Source organism: Moschus berezovskii, chromosome 13, assembly GCF_049115385.1.
Source record: "Moschus berezovskii isolate FMDL1 chromosome 13, NW_MosBer_1.0, whole genome shotgun sequence".
Taxonomy (NCBI): domain Eukaryota; kingdom Metazoa; phylum Chordata; class Mammalia; order Artiodactyla; family Moschidae; genus Moschus; species Moschus berezovskii.
The window spans coordinates 75,200,854-75,227,399 of record NC_142472.1 but is presented as its reverse complement, the minus strand read 5'-3'; the positions used below and the strand labels follow the sequence as shown (position 1 = coordinate 75,227,399).

Genomic DNA, 26,546 nt, shown 5'->3' with positions numbered 1-26,546 from the left:
CATTGTCACAAAACATTATTCTTTAAAAACATAGGAAACACGTGGAAAACTGTAATTCTGGAATGGAAATGAATTTGTCTCAAAACAGCCTCCTGCCTTAAGGTATAAGAATTAATTAGCTCTCAAAAATCAGAAGCTGATCTAAATAATTCTATTGCTATTCTGCACTAGAGAACACTATACATGGAGAAGTTCTTAACTGTTTTTGGTGGGGAGAATGACAACAATGTTTGAATAATCACCTCTATTCCTCAAAAGTCATTCTACTTAAAAATATTTTAAAATTTCCCAAGTTCCTAAAGTAAATCAACCCTGAATATTCTTTGGAATGATTGATACTGAAGCTGAAGTGTCAATGCTTTGGCCATCTAATGTGAAGAGCTGAACTGGAAAAGACCCTGATGCTGGGAAAGACTGAGGGCAGCAGGAGAAGGGATGACAGAGGATGAGATGGTTGGATGGCATCACCGACTAGATGAACACAAGTTTGAGCAAACTCTGGGAGGTGGTGGAGGACAGGGAAGCCTGGCGTGCTACAGTCTGTGGAGTCGCAAACAATCAGACCCAACTGAGCAACTGAACAACAACAAGCCTCTAAGACAGTGCATGTTCAACTGCGTATCTTCATGCCAAGCACTATGCTATGGTCTAACCCACTGGGTTCTCCATCCTGTTAGATCCACTCTATTTTATAAACATCCCCATTTTATAATCAACATTTTGTAATGTTTGATTTATGGCCTTGAAAAAATCCATAAGTAATATAATATACCCGAACACATAATTTCAAATAAAAATTCAGGGTAATGCCTACATTTTACTACAGGGAAAATAACCTGTTAAAAAGTAATACACACTTCAACAAATACATGGGCACTACTGCACCAAAACTATCGTGAAGTTGGATGCTTGACGTACATACTGAATCACTATGAATATGAAAACTATATGGACTGAAAGAGATGAACTACATCTGAAACTCAAATACCACCAATGGCAATGTTCTCAGCGGTGTGATCTTCCATTACGGTCAGTATAAGGGGCAGAATAATGCCCCCCAAAGATGTCCGTGTCCTAATCCCCAGAACCTGTGAATATGTAACCTTACATGCAAAAGGAACTATGCAGACATGATTCACTCAATGACCTTGAGATGGGGAGATTATTATGAGTTACCCATGTGGGCCCAACTTTATAATCTGACTCCATAAAGTTGGAGGATGTTTCTCAGCTGTGGTCAGAGATAGAGAGATGGCAGCATGAAAGAGAAAGATCCAGTGCTATCCTGCTGCTTCTAACAATGAAAGGTTACGTGCAAGAACTGAAGAGAGGTCAGCCTAGAAGCTGAAAGAAACATGAGTGAATTCCTCCTTAACCTGGGGATAGGGAAAAATCTTTCTAGCCATGACTCAAAATCTCAATGCAATAAAATATCAATAAATTTAATTATAAAAAATTTAAAACGTACAAGACAAAACTAACATTCATAAATAAAATCAAAGTATAACTCACAGACTGAGAGAAAAATATATGGAGATATACCAAAGATAAAAAGCAGATATGCCTCATATTCGACATAAAAATTAAGGGGAAAAAGATCAAAACCTTAGTAGAAAAATGGGCAAAAGAAATGAATAAATAATTTACTAAGGAGAGATATAATAATGGCAAGATTTTCAGTTTTTCTTCTAATATAAAAAAATGCAAATTAAAACTACTCATTAGATAGCATCTCTAACTATCAAATTGGCAAACACTGAAGATGTTTGGCAGCCCTCTCTGTTGGCATTGTTGGTAGGAATGCAAAATGGTATATCCTTACAGAGGAAAATTTAGCAATATCTAACAAAACCACCAGCTTCCCAGGTGGTACGAATGGTAAAGAACCCGCTTGCCAGCAAAGGAGACATAAGAGAAATGGGTTTGACAGCTGGGTTGGGAAGATCCCCCGGAGGAGGGTGTGGCAACCCATTCCAGTATTCTTGCCTGGATAACCTCATGGACAGTGGAGCCTGGCGGGCTACAGTCCACAGGGTCATAAAGAGTCAGACACGACTGATGCGATTTAACACGCACACACACAACAAAACCACACATGTATTTACCTATTGACCTAACAATTTCACTTCTAGGAATTAATCCTGAAGATACACTTCCAACAATATGAAAATACATATGCACAAGGTTATTCATTGCAGCTTAGTTTTTAATTATAAAATATTGGAAACAGCCCAATTGTCCATATACAAGAGACAGGTTGAATAAACTCTGGTATTACCACATGATGGAATGATACACAGCTATAAAAAAATGAGGGCGAGCTCTATTAATAGACAACTACCCTTAGTTTATAATCTCTATTTGAAAATTCAGAGGATGTAGAATTTGCATGATAATATACATTTAAAAAATAAATTTTATAATAAAATAAATTTGAAGAATTGAGTTCAAGTAAATTCTTGGCCTTATGAAGGTTATTCTTGAGGGAAAAAGAAAAAATACTCATGAGACAGAAAGAATGACAGACTGTAGCAAAATAAATGAAGAAAACAAAATGATCTACAGAACCATATAGAAAGTCAGCCTCCAAGGTTGAATATAAACCACGTAAATTAATACAGAGTCTTGGAATTTTCACGAAAAAAGTGCAAATTCAAGACAAAGACAAGAAGCAAGGAAATAAATCTAAGACATAGGGCAGTAAAAACAAATGAGAGAGAATAAAATTTAAGATATGTCTACTCTGCATTTGGATAAACAGGAAAGAGAGATTGTAAATTAGATTGAAGATGACGAAAAGGATTTGGTTTGAGTTTAGAGTGAAAAGAAAAACTTGGGGGTCAAAAATGATCCTAAGACTTCAATATGTTTTAGACAATGATTTTAGACAGTTCATTATAAGTCTCCTAAACTTATTTGACCTTAATTTTTGATCGGAGTTGACTTGGTTTTTAATCCAACTAATACTTAAACAGAAGAAAAGAGATCACAGATCTGGTGCTGTTTACATTGGTGTGAAAAGACATCTGGAAGCATGCCCTTATCTGGTTGTGAAAGAAAAGAATAATAACCTGTATTTCTTCAATACTAAGAAATCATTGGCTTCAACACTAAATAAAGAATAACCAGTTAAAAGAATCTGACCTAACACTTGAGCCAAATGATTTAAGATTTTTATAACCTATTATAAAACTTATTTTATGTACTGCCACAAATCTGTGTTAAGGCTCTGTTTTTCTTTTTCTTCATATGAAATCCAGTTCTAAAAATAGTGAAGTCTAAAAATAAGGCAAAACCCACAGATTAAGTGTAGCTTTATACATGTACAATTAACAGGGAAATCTCTACATCTTCTAGGAAAATGAATGCTGAGTTACTTATTCCCACTAAATTCTCTATGTTGGGTCAAACTTCTGAAAATTTTACATTAATATGGGCTATATTATTATAAAACCAAAATCTAATCTTGAATTCTGTTAATTCCTCTGTTCCAAATAAATCAATGAACACTACAAATAAATATGAAACTGTAAGCAGAAAGAGTCATATTTAATCTCAGGAGCTTGGTTTCTATCATGAGACTAACTGATTAACAGTTTACAAAACCTGCCAGTGTCAATATAGGACCTGACATACGCTCTGATTCAGTTCGTGGGAAGGAGCTATATGTAGAGACAGACATACAAACTCACCTACAAAATATGTTGTCATTATTATACTTCTTCATTATCTTTCTAAACCATTTTTTTCTCCCAGTCATTGCTCTAAAGATTAATAAGCAGAAGAGCAAAGCTGGAAAAGGGATTTTCAGAATATGTGATGTTTCTTTTCTTTATCTCTGCACCAGTTTTCCCAATCCTTGCAGGCCATCTACAATGTAGACAGTATATATGCTGAGGTTGGGCAAAATGTTTTTATGGGACTCTTATGTACCTTTTGAATACCATCACCTCTGTTTTTCAGATAGAAGATTAATAAGTTATGACTAAATGACCTTATCTCATGGCAAAAACTAGAAAAGACTGACTTCATATATCAGAGGAGTATCAGGTAATAGAATGGTCTGTCATCAACTTTAATAGTATAATTTTATTACCTTTGTTATCAATCAACAAATTCAACAGGAAAGTTAAAAAAAAATTACAAGAAAACTTTTGTGAAGTTACTGGCACTCTTCAAAAATACATAAGAAAATCTGTTCTCGGCCTCTTAAACTAATTCTTTCTCACATAAGGATAACATTCTCAACGGCAAGATTCTTTAGGTAGTTTTTCAGTGTAGTTGAGAGATCTAAATTGACAAATACATATGTACTCCCTTGTTTGCTTCTTCTTTTAATAGAGAGTAGAATGAAGTTACCGTAATCTTCACAGTTCAAGCACACACTCATAGGGTAATCTGTCACTGCTGCTGTTAAGTCTGTGCGACCCCATAGACGGAAGCCCACCAGGCTTCCCCGTCCCTGGGATTCTCCAGGCAAGAACACCGGAGTGGGTTGCCGCCTCCTTCTCCAATGTGTGAAAGTGAAAAGTGAAAGTGAAGTCGCTCAGTCGTATCCGACCCTTAGCGACCCCATGGACTGCAGCCCACCAGGCTCCTCCATCCATGGGATTTTCTAGGCAAGAGTACTACAGTGTACAAATCACCATAAACTGACTAGAGAAATCTGATACAGAACCAGTACTGTCCAGAATAAACAGATGAGGCAAAAATTCTTTCCAGCTTTCATTAGAATGGGAGTTTTTACTTTAATATAAGAAAAATAATAACGTGTACAATTTTAGCAATAATACTACTAATAAATGGAGGTGGGTCAAAGAGAAAAGAAATATTATCTTCCAAAAGGTCTTCTCTGTATGATGTCAAAGCAATGACAGTTGGGAAGGTAAATTATGCTTGCATTTATCCTAGATGTATAAATAGAATATAAAATGTTTATAATAAAATTTAACTTGTTTTATAAATAAATTGATGGGGTTTTTTTTCTCCCCGTTATTAAGGTTTTTTTCTCCCCATTATTTGGTAGAAAAGTATTTTCATTTGCAACTAGAAACTAGATTGGTGAAAAGTGAAAGAGTTAGTCACTCAGTCGTCTTCAACTCTTAGCAGCCCATGGACTGTAGCCTGCCAGTTTCCTCTGTCCATGGAATTTTCCAGGCAAGAACACTGGAGTGGGTTGCCATTCTCTTCTCCAGGGGATCTTGCCGACGCAGGGATCACACTCAGGTCTCCCGCATTGCAGGCAGAGTATGATAAAATGCCATTATCAGATCACTTCTAATGAACTTTCATACTGAGCTAACCATCATCAAGAGGAGTGATTTTCTAAGAAGGCAAGGTATTCATTTCATCTTCCATGAATTAAGCAAAAAAAAAAAATGTACTCCCCCTCACCATATGGACAGACATTCAACCAGTGGAGTAGGATAGGGAGCCCAGAAACTTACAGGCACATGTACAGTCACTTGATTTTTTACAAGAATGCCAAGACTATCCTATAGGGGAAAAGACAGTCTTTTCAACAAATCATGCTGGGAAAACTGTATATCCAAGTTACTGTTAACTGTACTGTGTGTATTAAAATGCATTAAAATGTGTGTATTAAATGCATTAAAATGTGTGTATTAAAATGCATTAAAATGGATCTCTTTTGAAAAACAGACCCTGGTATTTAGGGCACATCAGATATCCTAGAATACACTTTCAAAAATTCCAAATAATTATAATTGCATTCCAGTTTAATAGCTGTTTCAGTTATTTATCAACTTCAAAATTAACAGGTCTAACTTAAAGAAGGATATCCATAAATTGTACTGATGGTCGGAAAGTATACGTTTATAGTCCAAGTACTAAAAATGAACAGCTTACCTGATACAGCATGATAGGTTCTAAATTGTATCCCAAGGTATCTGCAAAGTTCTTAGTGATGACTGTTTTTCCACAACCCTACAAATGGACACAATCATTTCAGGGATAAGTCAAAACAACCCAAAGTCAGGAAACAGAAGTTTAAAGTAAGGCTGCCAGTCTTACTTTTCCTCCAATTAAACATATGTCCTTAACCATGTGAGACTGCATCATTTCAGCCAGTAGTTGTTTATGGCTCAAGGTCTGTATAAAACGGTCTGATGTACAAGGCTGACTTAATGGCCTAGTCCCAGCTGGTACCTATAATTAAAAAGAGATAAATGTAATATGCATATATTTTTCTCAAAATATTAGTAAATGAAAGCATACAACTACCATTTAAAACTTCAACTAATTTCCTGCTCAATTCAATTATATACTGTTTTAGATATTTCAGTAGAGTAGCAATTTTCTCAAGCATAGATCTGATGATCATTTTCATCAAACTTCCAAGTCAATCAATAATCCCTCTAAAATTAAAGCCCATGCTGTCAGACATTTTCATGAGAATCAAGTAATTTTCATGCTATTTATAACTCATAATAACAATGCACTGCTTGAGAATGAAGGTTTTTGCTCAAATTTCAGTTATTAAGACAGAATTTAAAATTAGCCAACCGGGATTCTCCAAAATCATCAAAGATCTCCTGATTTCTAAACTATCCACAAATCTTTTCCCATTTTTATTTTCAGTTTACCACTCAGAAGCACCTATTCTTAGAACCTCCTCCTGTCCTTCACACCTACTTTCTTTTATTTCCTATATCCTCCTTATTAAAGTGTTAGGACACTGCAGGCACTCAGTAGATTTCAAAACAGAGCCTAGCTCATGGTAGACATATTCAATATTTCATTTGATGACTGAATAAATACAATTACATGAATAAGTATTGGGTTGGCCAAAAAGTTTGCTCAGGTTTTCTGCACCATCTTACGGAAAAACCTGAGCAAACTTTTTGGCCAACCCAATATTATTAATGTTACGTTAAAACAAACAAAAAAGGTGTATCATGAAAATTCGCTCTGTCCTAACATAAGAAGGCAAGCATTTACTCTTTCCTACATTCACTTACAATTTAATTAAGTCAGTATTTTTCAAGCTGTGTATTCTAGTGTCAGTTTCCTATCACCTCTTGGGATTCTCAGGACCCTCAAAGAAAGGGTTAGAAAAAAGCAGGCAGAGAAAGCAGATGGAGTTCTGTGACCAAATACCATTCCCCCCTCTACAAACTGTTCACCTACAATAGCTCTTCTTTCAGCCGCTTCCTGTAGCTGACAGATATTTTATTTGAAAAGGGTAGTCCTTAGTTCTGGGCTTCCCTGGTACCTAAGACAGTAAAGAATCCATTTGCAATGCAGGAGACCAGAGTTCGATCCCTGGGTCAGGAAGACCCCCTGGAGAAGGGCATGGCAACCCACTCCAGTATTCTTGCCTGGAGAATTCCAGGGACAGAGGAGTCTTGTGGGCTACAGTCCTTAGGGTCTCAATCCTTAGCTGTTAAATCTTTAGTTGTTAAAATATATTTGAAAACATATTTTCAAACTATTTCTTATCAAGGACTTAGAACACAAAATGCTTTCTTTAATAAACACTGTATTTGATTTCCCAGAGGCTGACTAGTTTTTTATGAAAAGCTACCCCTATGTTTCTCCTGAACTTTTCCAGTTTATAAATTTTTCTACAAAGTTTACGACTGGATACATAAATACACAGATACAGACGTATAAATGTGACAGTATAGAACCAAAGACTTATGAACAGATTATAAACTCAATTTAGGTTAAAAAAAAATGTCCAGTACTAACCAGAAACTGTGTGGTTAATACAGGCAATCTTAGAAAGTACACACCTTGATTCATGCATTACCTTGATGGTCACCTCTTTTTCTGCAATCCGGATGGTCACAGAAGCTTGGAAGACATTGTTTTCGGTCGTCCTTTCCACTCTCACAATCTTCTCAGGAAGCACAGACCTTCTTGAATCCTCAAGTTCAAAGCGCTATAAAATGACCAGAAAAACATATAATTTACTTTTTATTCTAGTATTAATGTTGGATATCTGGAAATGTCCATCTTAATTAGAACTAAAAGTCATTCAGTGTTACAAAAATAAAGGCAAAAAAATTAATGAGAATATTTTCCCCCTATTTTTGCAGATACCATTCATTCTACTTAAGCCAATTACTAAAAGTGACCTGAAAATAGTCCCTAAAATTTACTAAATACCAAGGAATGGAATTGCTGAATCCTTGATCTGACAGAAGTCTGCAGTATACAATTTCTGATAATCAAAGGTTCCAACTTCCTAGAAAAGGATGATGTGACTCTTGAAAACATGCTTAAAGTAAATTAAAACAAGGCCCATATCACTTGATTTCTTAAATCAACAGAAGTTAACAGCTGCCTGAAATTGATAAAAATAGAACTTCTTGGACACCATCCTGCTGACTGCCTGTATGGTTAGTTTAACTGATTATGATAAAGTGTAACAATCAATCTTCTACGGTATCTGACACAGTGCCTTCCACAGTATAGGTTCTCAATATTTGCCAGACTGGACTTAAAATGCCTGGACCACTGATTCTTTCTCCATGCAGGCCAATGGTCAAGGTTCTAACAGTAGGTTAAACTCTCTAATCCCAGTTGATTATATAAAAAACACACACAGAACACAAGTAAGTATATGAAAAATGAGGATACTAATTAAGAATTAATTAATCCTATGCCCATCTAATGGCAGCATGTTCCATATGAAAGGCTTAATTCATTTTTAGCATTAAACAGGCAGAAATTATTCTCCACAAATCCTATGATACTTACAGAACATGATCACTATAGCAAAAGAGTTGAAACCCAATGAAAGAACAGATCACTGCCTATTCAACAGAATGATTCAATTCTAGAAAAGAGAGTCTGGGGAAGAAAATGATCTTCAGTTTCAACATTTTAAACACAAGAGCCCAGTTCACGTCCTCACTTCAATGTCTTAAGTACCCAAGACAACCATTCCTTTCTCCATCTTAAGAAAAACTGTTTATTTGTGCTACCATAGAAAACATAAGTTTTACACTTTACACAGTTTTACATATGCAAATTCCCATGGTGTCACACAATTTGATAGGAAGTGCTTCCATGCTGTAGACAATTATAATCATTGACTCCTTAATTTCATTAAAAAGAGAAAAAGTTACATTGTATTTTAAAGGAAGTTTAATAGAAAAGGAGTAAAGCCTTAGCCAAGTAATTACATTCATTAGAATCTGGAACTCAGACCCATAAAATTCTAAAACAATACATTTATGAGCTTAAAGGTATGCTTTTATTCCAGCCATAGTAATGACAGTTTTAACTTGACATAGGGTTAATGTCAGAGCATTTATATTCCAGAAAGGAACACTAATGCCTTGAATACTTGCTATACTTGTTACATCCTCATAAATAATGCAAACTGAAATATTTCAGTAGAATAAAAATAGTAGGCTAGAATACACTAAAATAGTTCAAGAACTGAAGTTGCAAGGTGAGTTACCATTTGCTGGCACAGGAAATTTAAAGATTGTTGATCAAAAAGGAAATAGAGGAATAAAATAGATATATAATCCTTCACAAAATTAAGAAAAGACAATCACTTTTTCTCCTCTTACATAAGTAATAAAATTCCCCTTTTTCCTTTTTTTTTAATTCTACTATCAGATTTGAAATTATTGCTGTTTGCAATATGGACTCTCAATCAGTATTCTATGTTCCCCTTAATTATAAAGGTCTAAATAAAGGCCAAACAAAATGAAGCAACATTGACTATTTTCTTTAGAAAACTCAACTCTTTAAAGGCATTGTATAACTTTATAGAATTTGTATGACTAATTCTGAAACTAGAGACCAGAAACACATCAAACTGACACCTTTGTAAAAATGAAGACCTTCGTTCATAACAGACTTATCTAGACACTTATCAATACCCTCTCTCGCTTGTGTCACAAAAGCTTACATTGCTTCATTTTATCAGAACTCTGATATTTTCTTCTATTCCGTGTACCCTTTTTCCCACAGCCTTGAATTCTGTGCTGATATGCTGATGTGCAGCTGGGAGCTCACCTGGAAATACAGCCTTTTTTCCTCAGACATTAGGTACGCTATTTCAATGACTGATGACAAGTAGCACAGATGTTAATTAAACCAAAGGTGAGTTCTAGGATTTCTCCGGTGGCCCAGTGGGTAAGAAACTGCCTGCCATTCCAGAGGTCACGGGTTCGGTCCCTGGTCTGGGAAGACTCCACGCGCTGCGGTGCAGCTAAGCCTGTGCACCACGTCTACTGAAGCTCAAGTGCTCTGAGGCTCTCAGGTGGCGGCGCCCGAGCCCGCACGCCCGAGAGCCTGTGCTGGGCAACAGGAGAAGCCACCTAAGTAAGAAGCCCGTGCGCTCACAACTGGAGGAGCCTGAGCAAAAGCAAGAGGACCCTGTGCAGCCGAAAAGAAAAAAACTCTCTAAATCTTAAGAGTGAACTATACAGTCACACTGGTCGTCTCCTGACTCCTTGAGCCTATAAATTAATTTCCCTATTTCCAAATGGGTCTCCATTATCTCTTTGCTGCTGCTAAGTCACTTCAGTCGTGTCTGACTCTGTGTGACCCTATAGACGGAAGCCCACCAGGGTCCCCCGTCCCTCGGATTCCCCAGGCAAGAACACTGGAGTGGGTTGCCATTTCCTTCTCTAATGTGTGAAAGTGAAAAGTGAAAGTGAAGTCGCTCAGTCATGTCCGACCCCTAGCGACCCCACAGACTGCAGCCTACCAGGCTCCTCCATCCATGGGATTTTCTAGGCAAGAGTACTGGAGTGGTTTGCCATTGCCTTCTCCGCCATTATCTCTTTAACCACTTCTGTTTCCCCCTCTCTCTCCCATCCCCCGCTCCCTCACCCCTTCTCACACACACAGAAAACCCCTTTCTTTCATCAGTGGCTGCCATTTCACCACTCTCAGGCCTGCTTCTCTCTCTTCTGTCTCCTCCACTTTCCTTTGTCTCTTTAATGACCATTATTTTCCCCTTGTTTCCTCTAGTTTTTCCTTAAGATTCTGCTGCTAATAACTATATATTCTAGCATTTATGAGGAAACAGCTTTTTGTTATTTTTATTTTGTTATTATTATTATTACTGACATCACCAATCAATGAAAATACTATTTCTTGGACTAGCTGATATACAAAATAAAATCCCACTTAAGTAATTAGAATCTACTGTTCCACTCTTCTGGAGAAGGCAATGGCACCCCACTCCAGTACTCTTGCCTGGAAAATCCCACGGATGGAGGAGCCTGGTAGGCTGCAGTCCATGGGGTCGCAGAGTCAGACACAACTGAGCGACTTCACTTTCACTTTTCACTTTCACGCATTGGAGAAGGAAATAGCAACCTACTCCAGTGTTCTTTCCTGGAGAATCCCAGGGACGGGGGAGCCTGGTGGACTGCCGTCTATGGGGTCGCACAGAGTCGGACACAACTGAAGCGACTTAGCAGCAGTAATAGTTCCACTCTTCTGAGCCCTTCTCACTAACACTAGCTGCAGAGAGTACTTCCACACTCCCAAAGACCCTGTGTATATTCTGGGATAAGGCAGAATAAATACTGTTCAAGTATCTCATTTTTTTTTTTTGCCACACAGTGCAGCATGTGGGTATCTTACTTCCCTGCACTGGGGGTGTGAAGCCCTAACCCCTGGACCATTAAGGAAGTCCCCAAATACCATTCCATATGTCAAATCCTGCAGCATGTACACATGAGCACAACTGCCAAGTGTTCACATTCTACCTGCTTCTTAGAAATCTATATGCCTTGAGTCAAACTGTGTAAGAAAAACAAAAACGTCCTTCATAAAAGGGAATTATTTGGGGTGAGTCAAAGACTCTACCAACGATTAGCTTGAAGCGGCCAAAACCTGAGATAATGTTAGCATGAAGATAAACAATGACAGTAAATTATAACCCACTGAATAAAATGGGGATCCATAAGTCCATACTGATATAAATGAATGAATAAGCATGTCGGGGAGAAGAAAAGCGTGTCCTTAGTGCAGACTGACTGCTAACATAGGCAGGAGGAATATTCCCTCCCCATCACTGTCTTGCCAGTACCTGCACGTCTGGAAAGGGGGAGAAGAAAAGACACAGGAAAGAAGGAAAGGAGGAGAGAGAAAAGTAGGAAAAAAAGGGTAAGAGAGAGACGAGAAGAAGGGAAAAGAAGGCACAAGAAGAGAACATGGGGAAGGCGAGGAAAGAAAGTGAAGCAGACACTTACTTTTAAAACCCCTTCCACAGCCATCTTCCCTTCATGGCCCACTAGAACAGTGTACGGGTAAAGCCACTGGAGCGCATGCTGGACTGACATCATAGGAAAGGAATCCTATTTGGGAGGGAAAACACATAGGAATGAAGAACATCTACAATCATCACAAAAAATTTAGCTGAAATGTACATATGACATTGAAATTGCATCATAAACGGTAACCAGTAAATTTCTCATATTCTCGAGAAGTCTACAAAAGCAGATATTCACGTCTCCTCTTCTCTTCCTGAGCTGCACCCTTTCCCTTGGTAAACTCACCCACTCGCATCTTTCAGCTGCTGTGTCCATTCAGCTGTGTCTCCATCTCTACTCTTGACAAAACTCTTGAGCTCTCAACTCACAATTGTCTGTGAGATGTGACTATATGGGTGTCCCACAGACTCCCACTCAGCATGTCCAAAAATTACATGCTTGACACATTTCTCTACCCCACTCATCCCAAAGTACCTTCTCTTTCCCTTATTCCTAACCTGGGTGGACCTCATCCACATACTCCTGGCTTCACCATTACAACTACAAAGTTAACAAAGTGTTCATGCTCTGGCGCTTCAGTCCCACTCTTTGCAACCCCATGGACTGTAGCCCACCATGTTCCTCTGTCCATGCAGTTCTCCAGGCAGAAATACTGGAGTGGGTTTGCCATGCCCTTCTCCAGGGATCTTCCCGACCCAGGGACTGAACCTACGTCTTCTTTGTCTCCTGTACCAGCGGATAGATTCTTTACCACTAGCGCCACCTGGGAAGCCCATATAAGTCACTGTTCTAACTACAAAGTCAGGAAGTGTTTTCATCCTCAAATTCTTCACCCCAAACTGCCTTCCCAAATGGGTTTACCTTACTTTAAAAAGTCTGTTTAATTAGGGCAATAAGGGAAATTTCAATATAAACTGCCTATTAGATGACAATACGGAATTATTGTTGATATGCAGAGGGGTGTGATAATAAGTGTCCTGGTTATGTATTAATATAAGAATGTTCTAATTCTTAGAAGTGCATACTGAAGTAGTTAATAATACTGACTGCAATTTACTTTCAGAATTGTTTAGGTAAAAAAGAGAAAGTGTAAACAAAAGCGGTAATAATGTTAAAAATTGGTGAATCTACTTAATGGGATTATAGTTTTATGCTTGGCTTTTTTTGAACTTTTTTTTTTTTTTGGATTTGAGAATTGTCAAACTAAAAAGTTCCAAGGAAAAAAACAATAAGAATTAAAAGTAGAAAACATGGAAAATATGGAGGGAAAATGTTGCTCCAAATGTTGGTATGCATGCATGTGCAAAGTCACTTCAGCTGTGTCTGACTCTTTGCAACCCTATGAACTGTAGCCTGCCAAGCTCCTCTGTCCACGGAGGTCTCCAGGCAAGAATACTGCAGTGGGTTGCTGTGCCCTCCTCCAGGGGACCTTTCCAACACAGAGCTCAAACCAGTTTCTTCTGTGTCTCCTCACTGGCAGGTAGGTTGTTCTTTATCACTAGTGGCACGTGGAAGGCGCCCCAGGTGTTTAGGACAGTGCAAATGATTCCTGGGAAACCTAACTCACCGACTCTCAGGAAATGAGAAAAATAAGAAGCAACATGAGATTAAAAATAAGTCTCCTGTCTCAGTGTTCCGGTGCATCCCACGCACCCCCACCCTACCTTTCTGCCAACAGAGGCATCTTCCTCCTACAGATACCTGATTGTCAGACATCCCATCTACTTAATAATGTCTAACAGGCCGCTTCTTCCACATCATAAAATCCAGACGACTTCACTCACCACGCAAAACACTTGCTGTGACAACAAGGTCCTCACGTTTCTCTTCACCACACGCGTTTGCTCTAGTGACACAATTTATTACCATTCTCCAAACACACCAAGCCCTCTGGTGAATCAGCACCTCTGCCTGTGCTGTGCCCTCTGCCCTCCCATTGCTCCAGATGCCACTGTCATGACCTTCACGAAAGCACAGTGGAGGATGTCTATGCTCCACCAAACCCCTCATCCGGTTCCTCCTTCCTGTGTCTCCCTGCTTGCCCCTCCGTCAGCCAGCTGCTGCAGGTCTTTGAAAGAAGACTGCCCTTGAGTTCCTGGAGCCAGCCTGGCTCCCAGGGTGGGAGACCAGCTAGTGCCTGGGAACATGTGGCCCCAGGGACTGATGGCGCTGGAGTGTGAAAGCCCTAGCTCTCCCACCTCAGGGTGAAGCCAGTCTGAGGCCCAAGGTACTCTGCAGCTGACCTCTATGTGATCAGGGAAAACACCTCCTTCCCTATGTCCAACTTACACCTGAGCTAGAAGTCTACCTTTCCCCCTACCCCTCCCCAACCCCAAGGCTGTACGCTCTTTAAGAGCTCAGAACACATCACTGGTCTCTGTATAGTTTGCTGGGCTGCACAGCAAATTAAACTCGGGCCTTGAAACATTTATAGAAGAATATGACAAGACAAACAGAAATGATTAATCTCCAAGGATTAACTTTAAAATTTTCCTTGCCACATTTGGATATACCAGTCATTAAATTACTTGATACATACCAGGATTTGAACTGCAGCTGGTAAACTATCTAAAGGAAAATCTGGAAGTCCAAGGGTAGAAGATTCTTGGGAACAGAGAGTGGTGGCAAAGGATAAGAGCTGAGAAATTCTAAGGGAAAAAAAGAAGTGGTATTAAATTTTATTCTAATAGTTTCAGTATATAAAATCTGTTACAAAACAAAATAGCTGGGCCAATTTAATTAATCTAAAAAGTTGACAACTACTATTAAATTCTTAAAGAACAACAGCTCCACATTATATTTCATTTAAAACTCAGAAGCTTATTAAGTACAGGTAAGTGTACCTAATCTCTTAAATCCACCACAATATGTGAGGTGTTATACAACCTGACCCAAAACTACCCTGGCAGTCTCACCTCCTACCTTTCTCAGTCCAAATCCAAACTTTAGCCACTGGGAGCTTCTCATAGACTTTTCATATTGTCAAGAATAAAACATACACCCTCATAACCCACGCCTTTAAAAAAATTCTTAGAATTCCTTAATTCCATTCTCTGTCAGTCAAAAGCCTACTCATTCTTTTAAGATCTATGTCAAATGAAAATGCCTCCCCAAAGACCTTGTACAGTTCCAACCCCAACACTTTGAACCTTACCACACTATGTTAAAGAAAAGTATTTATACACATATCTTTAAACTCTACTGGACCTTGAAATTCTTGTCATCGAAATTCATGTCTTATTAACTTGTTAACTTTATCACTAGCACTTGTACCACAGCTGCTGAAGAGCACTTCACATGGTTGCTGAATGAATGAATGAATCAGCTGACCAATGAATGGGCAAAACAAGTTCAATGTTAAGAATCCAGATTTTACATATATATATATATATATAAGCTATCTATTTATACACACAAATACACATATTTATATATGTGTGTGTTTATATATTTGTTTTATATATAAAAATATTTTTATATGTTTAATATAACATGTTTCATATAGCATCTGTTAATGTTATAAATTATGTTAATATGTTATAAATATCTATTTATATATAAATAGCTAGCGCATATATATATGTATGTACACATACAGATCTAACTATATGTATATCTGAAATACTTACTTTTCAGTAGGAACATTGGCTCCAACTGAATATAACAGTTTAAGTTGGTCCTAAAATAGCACAGGAACATACCAAATTGATTAGTAAGGACTGTAACATATTAAATGCAAATACTTTAGAGACATAATTCAACCTTTTAATTAAGCAAACACTAATCAATTAATAGCAAAACATCATTTTCTGATACATGTCATTTTCTAGAAGAAAAGCAACTTTTTCTTCCTAGTTTTCAGAGATTTTCTTTGCCTTTGTATCCATTTTACTTTCCAGTAACTACTGAGGGGGACAACTACAAACATAGTTACATTTTTATAGTAAATGAATTCATTATAAATGGGAGAGATATTTTAAAAATAAACCACCCTTAAGGAGAGAGGGGCAAGACAGGGGAGGGAATGAAGAGGTGCAAACTACTATGTATAAAACAAATAAGCTACAAGCACAAGGAATATGGGTTCTTTATTGTCTGAGCCACCAGGGAAGTCCAAGAATACTGGAGTGGGTAGCCTATCTCTTCTCCAGGAGATCTTCCTGACCCAGGAATCGAATCGGGGTCTCCTGCATTGCAGGCAGATTCTTTACCAGCTGAGCTATCAGGGACGCCCACAAAGAACATAGCCAATATTTTATAATAACTTTAAATGAAGTATAATCTATGAAAATATTGAATCACTAAGATGAGCACCTGAAACTAATATAATATTGCAAATAAATTATACTTCAATTAAAGTTAAATAAAAATTTAAAAATAAATTATCCTGTTCCTACTTACCTTGAAGGGCAGATAATAAATATCTCTGGCTTGAAATCGAGACCGGAGTGGGGGATCCAATGGATTCCCAGAGTACCTGGGCACTGGCAAGCCCAAGGCAATGACTCGGAAATCTTCACTAACTCTGACAATCTTCCAAGCATCCAATTCTGTTTTGGTATGATCCTAAAAGAGTAATAAAGCACAAGGTACTGCATGGCAATACAGACCACATCTGCAGGAGCCAAGCTAAGGGATTTAGGCCCTGACTGCTGAGTAAACTGTACTGCAGAACCCTCTCAAAGCCAAACCATCAAGGATGGGAATAAAGTGGAATCAGGAAGAGGGTACCAGGGAAGGCTTCCAAAGTGAAGACTGGCATTTGAAAGGAGAAGCAGCGAATGCACGGAGGCACAAAGGCAATGTGGATCGGATCTCTAAGCTCTACTTGGTCACCAGAGAGGAACAGTCAGGAGAGCAAGAAGAACAAACTGATTCCAGCTAGAAGTCAACACACAGTAGTTATACAAGGGCAGACCACCAGCAGGGCAGGCTGTCTGGGGACTTTCTATAGATCAATGTGTTTACGGACGTATTTCTACCAAGCTATAGTAATAGTAGTAAGTAACATTTCTTAAAAATTTAATACATGGTAAGCACTTTCCATGAATTTTTCTCATTTAATTTCACCAGAATCCAAACAGACACAATTCCTGGCGTTCAAAGGAGTTACACAACTTGCCCACATCCCTGCATCTAGGATATGGTGGGGCTGAGACCGGAAACAAAAGCAAACATGTGACTTTGGAGTCACAGATGCCGACTCCAGGGCACATCATAGCTAAGTGACCAAAAGCCTGTTATTATACCCTCTGAGTCTCAGTTTTCTCATCTGTAAAGAGGAAATAATTCCACCGATATTATTACAGCTGTTATGAAAGTTAAGTGTGATCATGCCTGTGAAAGTAACTGGCCCTGTTTTCTTCCTTCTCAGCCTAACCCTCCCAACAGCTCTTCACTGTTCTTCAGCCTTTGAAGAGCCACCCCCATCCCCACCACCCCGGTCCCGTGCTGTTGCCCTCTTTATACCTTCTTGTAACACAACATTTAAAGACTTCATTACACTTAATTGTTAACAGAGTCATTGAGCACCTACCATGTGCCAGGCATTGTTCTGAAGCTTGAGATAATAACAATGACAAAATTCCTGACCTGCTGAAAGTTATAATCTAGTAGATGGAAGCAGAGGGCAAAGAATCTGCCTGCAGTGCAGAAGACCCAGGTTGGACCCCTGGGTCGGGAAGATCCCCAGGAGAAGGGCATGGCAACCCACTCCAGTATTCTTGACTGGAGAATCCCATGGACAGAGGAGCCTAGCTGGCTACAGTCCCTGGGACTGCACCAAATTGGACATGACTGAAGTGACTTAACACACACACACACACACAGAGGGAGGCAGACAACGAACTAAAACCATAAGTAAGAAAATTGAGTAGGATATTAGATGACTCTGGAAGAAAACAGAGCAGAGTAAGGGAGATGGGGGCAGAAGATATGTTGCAGTATTTAATAAACAGGTGAGGGCAGTCTTCCCTGATAATACAGGCGGGACTCGAGGTGTTGCAGGTGCAGTTCCAGACTACCACAATAAAGCACACACTGCCATGAAGTGAGACACACAGATCCCCTGGTTCTCCAGTTCATACAAAAGTTATGTTTACACTACACTGTAGTCTATTAAGCATGCAATAGCATTACATCTAAAAATGCACATACCTTAACTTAAAAACACTTTATTACTAACAAATGCTAACCATCTTCTGAGACATCAGTGAATAGTAGCTTTTTTGCTAGTAGAGGGTCTTGTCTAAATGTTGATGGCTGCTGACTGATTAGGAGAGTGGTTGCTGAAGGTGGGGGTGGCTGTGGCAATTCCCTAAAACCCTTGGCCAACAAAGATCTGTCTAGTCAAAGCTACAGTTTTTCCAACAGTCACATATGGATGTGAGTGCTGGACCATAAAGAAGGCTTAGCACCAAAGAACTGATGCTTTTGAACTGTGGTGCTGGAGAAGACTCTTAAGAGTCCCTTGGACTACAAGGAGATACAACCAGTCCATCCTAAAAAAAATCAACCCTGAATATTCATTGGAAGGACTGATGCTGAAGCTGAAGCTCCAATACTTTGGTCACCTGATGCGAACAGCCAACTCATTAGAAAAGACCCTGATGCTGGGAAAGATTGAAGGCAGGAGGAGAAGGGGACAACAGAAGATGAGATGGTTGGATGGCATCACCGACTCGATAGACATGAGTTTGAGCAAGCTCCAGGAGATGATGAAGGACAGGGGAGCCTGGCAAACTGCAGTCCATGGGACTGCAGAGTCAGACACAACTCAGTGACTGAGCAGCAACAAAAGGCCACAATGAAGTCTGCTGCGTCAATTGACCCTTTCATGAACAACCTCTCCATAGCATGAGATGCTGTTTGACAGTATTTTACCCACAACAGAACTTTCCAATATGGAGCCAATCCTCTCAAACTCTGCTTCAGCTTCATCAACTAGGTTTATGTTTGAAATTCTATATCCTATGTTATCATTTCAACAACTTTCAAGGCATCTTCACCAGGAGTAGACTTCATCTCAAGAAACCATTTTCTTTGTTCATCCATAAGCAGCAACTCCTCATCTGTTAAAAGTTTTATCCTAAGACTGCAACAATTGAGTCACATCTTTAGGGTCTACTTCTAATTCTGGTTTTCTTGCTCTTTCTATCATGTCTGCAGTACTTCTTTCCCTGAGGTCCTGACCCTCTCAAAGTCATCCATGAGAATTGGAATCAAGTTGCTGTTTTTTTAATCAAACTACTGGGAGTTTTCCACTTTCTTCTTTTGAAAAATATTTATGTATTCATTCATTCGTTCATCTGGCTGCACTGGGTCTTAGCTGCAGCATGTGGGATCATTTACTTGTGACATGCAGAATCCCCAGTTACGGCACAGGGGATCCAGTTCCCCGACCAGGGATCAAACCCACACCCCTTGCCCTGGGAGTGCGAAGTCCCAGCCTCTGGACTGTCAGGGAAGGCCCCTTCCAGTTTCCTATTAATCTTGATATTTTGAGCTCTTCCTATGAACCATCAGTCAGTTCATCCACTCAGCTGTGTTCACTATGTCAGGTTCACTATGAACCATAAGTGTCTCCTTAATGTGGCATCTGTAACAGCAAATCCTTTCCAGAAGGTTTTCAATTTACTTTGCCCAAATCTGTCAGAGGAGTTACTGTGGCAGCTAGAGCCTTACAAAATGCATTTCTTAAAAATAAGACTTGAAAGTTGAATTTACTCCTTGACACATGGGCTGCAGACCAAATGCTGTGAAGATGAATTTCATTGTACGTCTCCATCGGAGCTCTTGGACAACCAGGAGCATTATCTATGAACAGTGATATTCTAAAAGCTATTTTTTTTTCTGAGAAGTAGGTCTCAACAGTGAGCTTAACAATAAACCATGCTGTGAACAGATCTGCTGTCATCCAGGCTTTGTTCTTCCATCTGTGGGGCCCAGGTAGATTCAGTCCAGTTCAGTCCAGTCACTCAGTCATGTCCGACTCTCCGTGGATGCAACGTAATTCTTAGAGGGCCTACGATTTTCAAAATGGCAAAGGAACACTAGCTTCCACTTACAGTCACCAGCTGCATTAGCCCCTAACAAGAGAGTCAGCCTGGCCTTTGGAGCTCTGAACACCGACATCGACTTCTCCTCTCTAGCTATAAAAGTTCTAGATGGCATCTTCTTCCACTAGAAGGCTGTTTCATCTACATAGAAACTCTGAGCTCGGTGGAGCCACCTTCATTACTGATCTTATGGATAACTGACGACAGTCTCTACATCAGCACTCGGGCTTCACCTTGCACTTTGAAGTTATGGACACGGCTTCTTTCCTTAAACCTCAGGAACCCACCTCTGCTAACTTCAGCTTCCTCCCCTTTCTCAGACAGAGTCAGGGCCTTGCTCTGGTTTAGGCATCGACTTAAGGGAATGCTGTGGCTGGTTTCATCTTCTATCCAGACTACTGCATCTTTCTCCAGTCAAATAGGGCTGTTTCTCTTTCTTTCCATTGGCGTGTTCACTGGAGTAGCATTTTTACTTTCCTGCAATAACTTTTCCTTTGCATAAAAACCCTGGCTAACGGTTTGGCGTAAGAAGTCTAGTTTTTGGTGTATCTCAGGTTTCAACATGCCTTCCTCAGTAAGCATAATCATTTCCAGCTTGTGACTTAACTTGAGAGACAAGTGACTTCTCCTTTCACCTGAACACTTAGAGGCCACTGTAGGATTATTAACTGGCCTAATTTCAATGCTGCTGTTATGTCTTAGGGAACAGGGAGGCCTGCAAAGAGGGACAGAGATTGGAGGATGAGCAGCTGATGTGTGGAGCAGTCAGAACACACACATTTATTGATGAGGTTCACCATCTTATATGGGTTTGGTTTGAGGAACACCAAAATAACTGCACATCAAAGATCAGTGATCACAAATTACCGTAACAAATGCCAATGAGAAAGCTTGAAATGTGGTTAGAATTACCAAATGCAACCCAGAGACATGAAGTGAGCGACCTTTGTTAAAGAAATGGTGCCCATTGGTTTGTCTGATGCAGAGCTGCCCCAACCCTCGATTTGTAAGTAACGCCATATCTGCAAAGCAACACTAGAGCAAAGTGCAATGTAAAAAGGCGTGCCTGCGTTACATTTGAGCAAAGGCTTCAAAGAGGTCAAGCAATGAGTCTGGCAGATGTCTGGGAGAAAACCACTCTGGAGAGCAAGGTGCCTGTGCAAAGCACTGATGAGACAGGAGAATGCATTTCAGGTAGTTAATGGTAAAGAGCATGCTGGCAGGTGGAGTGGAATGCAAGGGCAGAAGGAAAGAAGGAGGTAAGGTCAAAGGGGCAGGGATGGCTCAGATCACCAGATATCCTCTATTCCACTGTAAGGACTCTAGATTTTATTCTGAGTAGAACAGGAAGGCATTAGACGTTTACAGCAGAGGAATGACCTGTTCTGCCTTGTGTTTTAAACTGATCACTGCCTGCCCTGGGGGAGCCAGGAGGGAAGCAGCGGGTCCAGAGACAAAGCTCTTAGAACAGCTCAGGCATGAGATCCCGGTAGCTTGGACCTTCAGAGGTATCTTTAAATATTTCGTTCGTTTCTGTCCATATCTACTGGACTTCGAGCTTCTTGAACCAACAAGTGGATGTTATGCAACTCTGTCTTCCTGGGGCCTAGCACAGTCTAGAAGCTAGTAGGCTTGTTGAGGGAAGGAAGAGAAGGAAAGAGGAAGGGGAAAGGAAAGAATTAAAAGAAGAAAAAAAACAGAAAAATAGTGATTAGAGAGACAAAGTAAACTCTGGGAAGTCCTCTCACATGGTCTGCAAACAGAAGAGCCACACAAAGCTGCAAACGTGCAACTGGCTTCAGCCAGCTGCCCAAGACAGCTGCCCTCCAACTGTCCTTGTTGTCATACGATCACGCCCTGTACCACAGACGGCACGGCCCGCGGCTCACAGCTCAGACGCAGCGGTGACGTGTTTCTTTTCTTACCTGGAGAAGTTTGTCGTAACGCTCGGCAGACATCAGGAAGCGTCCGTCCTCAAGCTGCATCTCCCTGTTCTCCAGCAAGTTGTTCAAAACTGGCAGAACATTCCTCTCCGCCTTTTCCAAGCCTTCCAGGATGAGTGTTCTGCCTTCTGTGGCTGCACGAACTGCACACTGATTCCAAAAGACAGAAGCAGCATCAAACATGGTAGAGCATGCCCGACTATACTTGCTCAGTAGTGCAGATGAAGCCAGGCCTTTATCATAGGGACCAGAGTCCGAAAAGCTGGGCTCCAGATCTTGGTTTTGCCTATTCCACCAACAGGATCTTGACCAAGTGATTTTTCTCTCTTGAGGCCTGTTTCCCCATTTGTAAAATGAAAAGATTAGAAGCAGTGGTCTCTAAGGCTCATTTCAGCTGAAACACTTTAGATATATCCCCAATGAAACAGAAAACTAAGAGCTATTTTTGGATCAATAATGCAATCAAGGAAGCAGACTGCTTAACTAGAAACAAAAAATGAAGATTACAACCTGCTCTATCAAGATTCTTATAGAGATCAGATAAACTAGGTGAGAACACGCAGAGACCGTAAGGTTTTAAATGAGTCACCATCACAATGGATTCAGATTTAGTGTCGTGTTCCACGCTGACAACATCGCAGATTTACCAAAACAGAAAAAGAGTCAGGTTTTCCACTGGGCTATAGCAGACTGACCATAATCATACTCCTAGTTTTCCAAGTTTAAGAAATAGAGAAAAAAAGGAAATAAAGTAGATTCCAAATGGAAAGAAACAGGAAAAATATGATTTAAAAAAAAGTAAAGTACTAAACACATGGGGAAAGTAAAAAATCCTTCTTTAACTGATAGATGCTGAACAAGATAGAAAAATCTATTTTTTGGTCAAAATCCTTGAAAATCTGGTTTTTTTAAAAAAAAGAAAACCTCAATGACACTTCTGCTGTGTACTGAACAATATGATTAGGATTAATGCTGAGAAATTTACATTATCACTCTCTCCTTAAAAGTCTCTGTTTTTTATCTTTATGGCACTATATTTTCTTTTAAAAAAACAAAAACAAACTTTCTCTTTTCTGCTTGCCCATCCCATGTAAGTTGCCAGAATTACATCTTTAACCCAAGCTCTTACTCTAAAGGGTCTGGTCTGAGCATCATACTTAATCACACAGTTGCAACCACCACTGGTATGCTAACCATTCTCAACCTCAGGCTCCCCCAAGTGCCATCATATAGTCCTATTACATGAATGTCTCCAACCAGACTCTAGAAGCACCTCAGGCTCTAATGTACAATACTGAACACATCAGATTTTCCTCCAAATATTCTCTTTCTCTTATCTATTTACAGTGTGAGCACCATTTTCCTATGACAGGTCCTAGATTCCTATCTCACCTCCTACATCCAATTTATCACTGCGTCCTGATGATGCACTTCTTTAGTATTTCTGGAATTCATCCCCTCTACCACTCCTCTAGTTCAGGACATTCTTACCTCTCAGATCTTCTACTTACTAAGTCCAAGCTCCTTAATGTAGTGTTTATGTCTATCATTATACGGCATTTATTGTTCCAATACTTCCTCTGATACCAGTTGCCTGACACATGATATTTTTGCAACACTGAACTGGTTATGATTTCCCCTATGCTTAAACATTGGAGAAGGCAATGGCAAACCACTCCAGTGTTCTTGCCTGGAGAATCCCAGGGACAGGGGAGCCTGGTGGGCTTCCGTCTATGGGGTCACACAGAGTCGGACATGACTGAAGTGACTTAGCAGCAGCAGCAGCAGCATGCTTAAACATACCACACTGCTTAACTAGAAAAATGTGTTCTATACTGATCCCTTTTGCTTAAAATTTAATTTTCCCTATAGTAATTAGCCCTCAACCAATCTGAAAAACCAGTCTCCAAACAATCCTTCAGATGAAGGGAGGAAAAAGACTATCTCTGTTTTTTTAAGAGACTAAATATCCAAAATAATTCTCAAATAGCAAAGCACTGACTTCCAAAAAACAGGTACTGCTTAATCAAGTCTCCTTTTAATAAGCTGCTGAATTTTGCATTGTATTACAGAATTTATTTCAAATGTCTATGTACTATCATAAAAAATTAACTTCTATGAAAACTACAATTAAGACTCATCCTATTTTAAAAGTAAGATCAAATCATGAATAAATCTGACCATCTTGTGGTAGCAGCTTTATTTTTTAAAATGCATGAACAGAAGTGACTTAGTAGCTCCTAAAGAACCAAAAAAGAAAAAAAAGAATCTTATTTTTGCTAGTTGATAAAAGGGCAAATCCATACAAATGGCTTCCAGAACATTAAAAATAACAGATAAACTACTTCTTATAAAAATTCATGTTTCAGCTAAGGTCTCAATAAAGCTTTCTTTCATAAGAATCTATTTACTCCAAGAAAACACAGCTCCTAATAAAAAGAAACTCAGCTACATCTCAATCTAAAAAAAAAAATAAAGAAATTAAGTTATCACAACTTGTGTCAACATTGTATTTAAGAAGCTAATAAACTTTTTATCAATCTTAGTTATAAAACACACTAAATACTGTGTTTAACTTTTAAACACTTCACAGAGATGAAAACACATGTTGTCAGAGACAAAACTAGAAATATGTAAATCAAAATTTAGTTGTTTCCCAACTGCAGGTCCACAAAGACAAAGTCTTGACGACACAGGACAACAACAGACACAGCAGAGCTGCTTTTATTTACTCCAGGAGACTTCGATCAGTTATGCACTGCACCTTTCCAGAGGGAAGGTAGAATAAGCTATAGAGAGATCAGAAGGAAAGCACAAAGGAATCCTTTCATCCACCCTAATGGAGGTGTGGACTGAGTCGCTTTAGTGGTGCCCGACTCTTTGTGGAGGTAGGTGCTGTGATAGTAACTTGAAAAAGTAGTAATAGATGGAAAAAGGCCTCTTGAAAACCTGGTAAGTGCCGCACCTCTTCTCCAGAGTAAAATCCACACAGCTATCTGTATACAACAGAGACCTCAAGTTAAGAATCTCTAACTCTGAAACAATGATACAAACACAGTCACAAGTTGGCACACACTGCAGTAATAACTGCCGAAGCCAGAATCAATGAATGGTAAAATTAGTGGCTAAGAGTATGATGAAAAACAGGATATTTGCAAAAACTCAAAATTATCTCCCCTCACAAGGTATTTTTAAGTAACAAAGGGAAAAAATAATACAACAGTGAATGAACCTGGCAGATACAACCTTAACCAAGTCCTCAGTTAATATACAGTAATGAGATGCATCAGGCTCCCCAGGTGGCACCAGCAGTAAAATGCCTGCCTGCCAATGCAGGAGACGTAAGAGAGGAAGGTTCAATCCCTGGGTCAGGAAGATCCCCTAGAGGTGGGCATAGCAACCCACTCCAGTACTCTTGCCTGGAGAATCCCCACGGACAGAGGAGCCTGGCGAGCTACTACCGAGTTGCAAAGAGTCAGACAGGCCTGAAGCATGCAATGAGCTATATCAATTTCAAGCACTAAACTTCTTATATGAAGCTCGCCCAAAGGCCCCATCTCTTCTATTGCACTGCTATGTTTTTAAAATATGCATGATCTTGATCAAATCAGGAGGAAACATCAAACAAACCATACTTAGCAACATTCTACAAAATAACTGGCCATGAAGACGACAAGGGAGCCATCTGGTACTATAATGGGAGGTGGAGCTGGGGAGAGTGTAGCAGAAGTCATTTTTTTTAACGATGCAAATACTTGGGCATATTCATAGGATGAGGAGGAGCAGCTCTGTCTCTGCCTAGGTGTCACTGCTCCTCCGTTCCCAAGGCTAGCTCTGTATCGGAGCTCAGCGGACTTCTCTCTCCCCTCCTCCAAAATCTTCCACCAGCTCTCTCTCTCCTTCAGTTGTGTCTGACTCTCTGTGACCCCGTGGACTAAGGAGTCCACCAGGCTCCTCTTAGTCCACGGAACGTTTCAGGCAAGAATACTGGAGTGGGCTGCCATTTCCTCCTCCAACTCAGGGATCAAACCTCCTTCTCTTGAATCTCCTGCTCTGGCAGGCAGGTTCTCTACCACTGGCACCACCCAGGAAGCCCTCCATCAACTATACCATATCTTATTTGCATTTTCACATTCCTTCTCTTCTACACATACGTCTGTACTTCAAGAAAGTCTACAGTCTTCTGAGCCTCTTAATATACCCTCATTTTCTTCTCCTTTATTTACAAGCTTCTTTTTTGTTTGCTTTCCTGCTTGCTTTTAGCCGCGCCAGGCAGCTGGTGTGATCTTTGTTCCCCGGCCCTCAGCAGTGAAAAGCACCAAGTCCTA

General features: G+C 39.7%; 1 protein-coding gene across 1 annotated transcript in view; it reads right to left on the bottom strand.

The window, feature by feature from the left end:
* Nucleotides 1-26,546, bottom strand: part of VWA8 (von Willebrand factor A domain containing 8) — a 399,072-nt gene that overhangs the window by 317,403 nt on the left and 55,123 nt on the right. Inside the window, exons 5-12 of the mRNA XM_055426030.2 lie at nt 22,201-22,368; nt 16,620-16,784; nt 15,848-15,897; nt 14,758-14,866; nt 12,198-12,302; nt 7,775-7,906; nt 6,034-6,168; nt 5,869-5,946 (exon numbers count right to left, since the gene is read on the bottom strand). Coding sequence (XP_055282005.1) covers nt 5,869-5,946; nt 6,034-6,168; nt 7,775-7,906; nt 12,198-12,302; nt 14,758-14,866; nt 15,848-15,897; nt 16,620-16,784; nt 22,201-22,368 — 942 coding nt within the window. The remainder of the gene's footprint in view (nt 1-5,868; nt 5,947-6,033; nt 6,169-7,774; nt 7,907-12,197; nt 12,303-14,757; nt 14,867-15,847; nt 15,898-16,619; nt 16,785-22,200; nt 22,369-26,546) is intronic.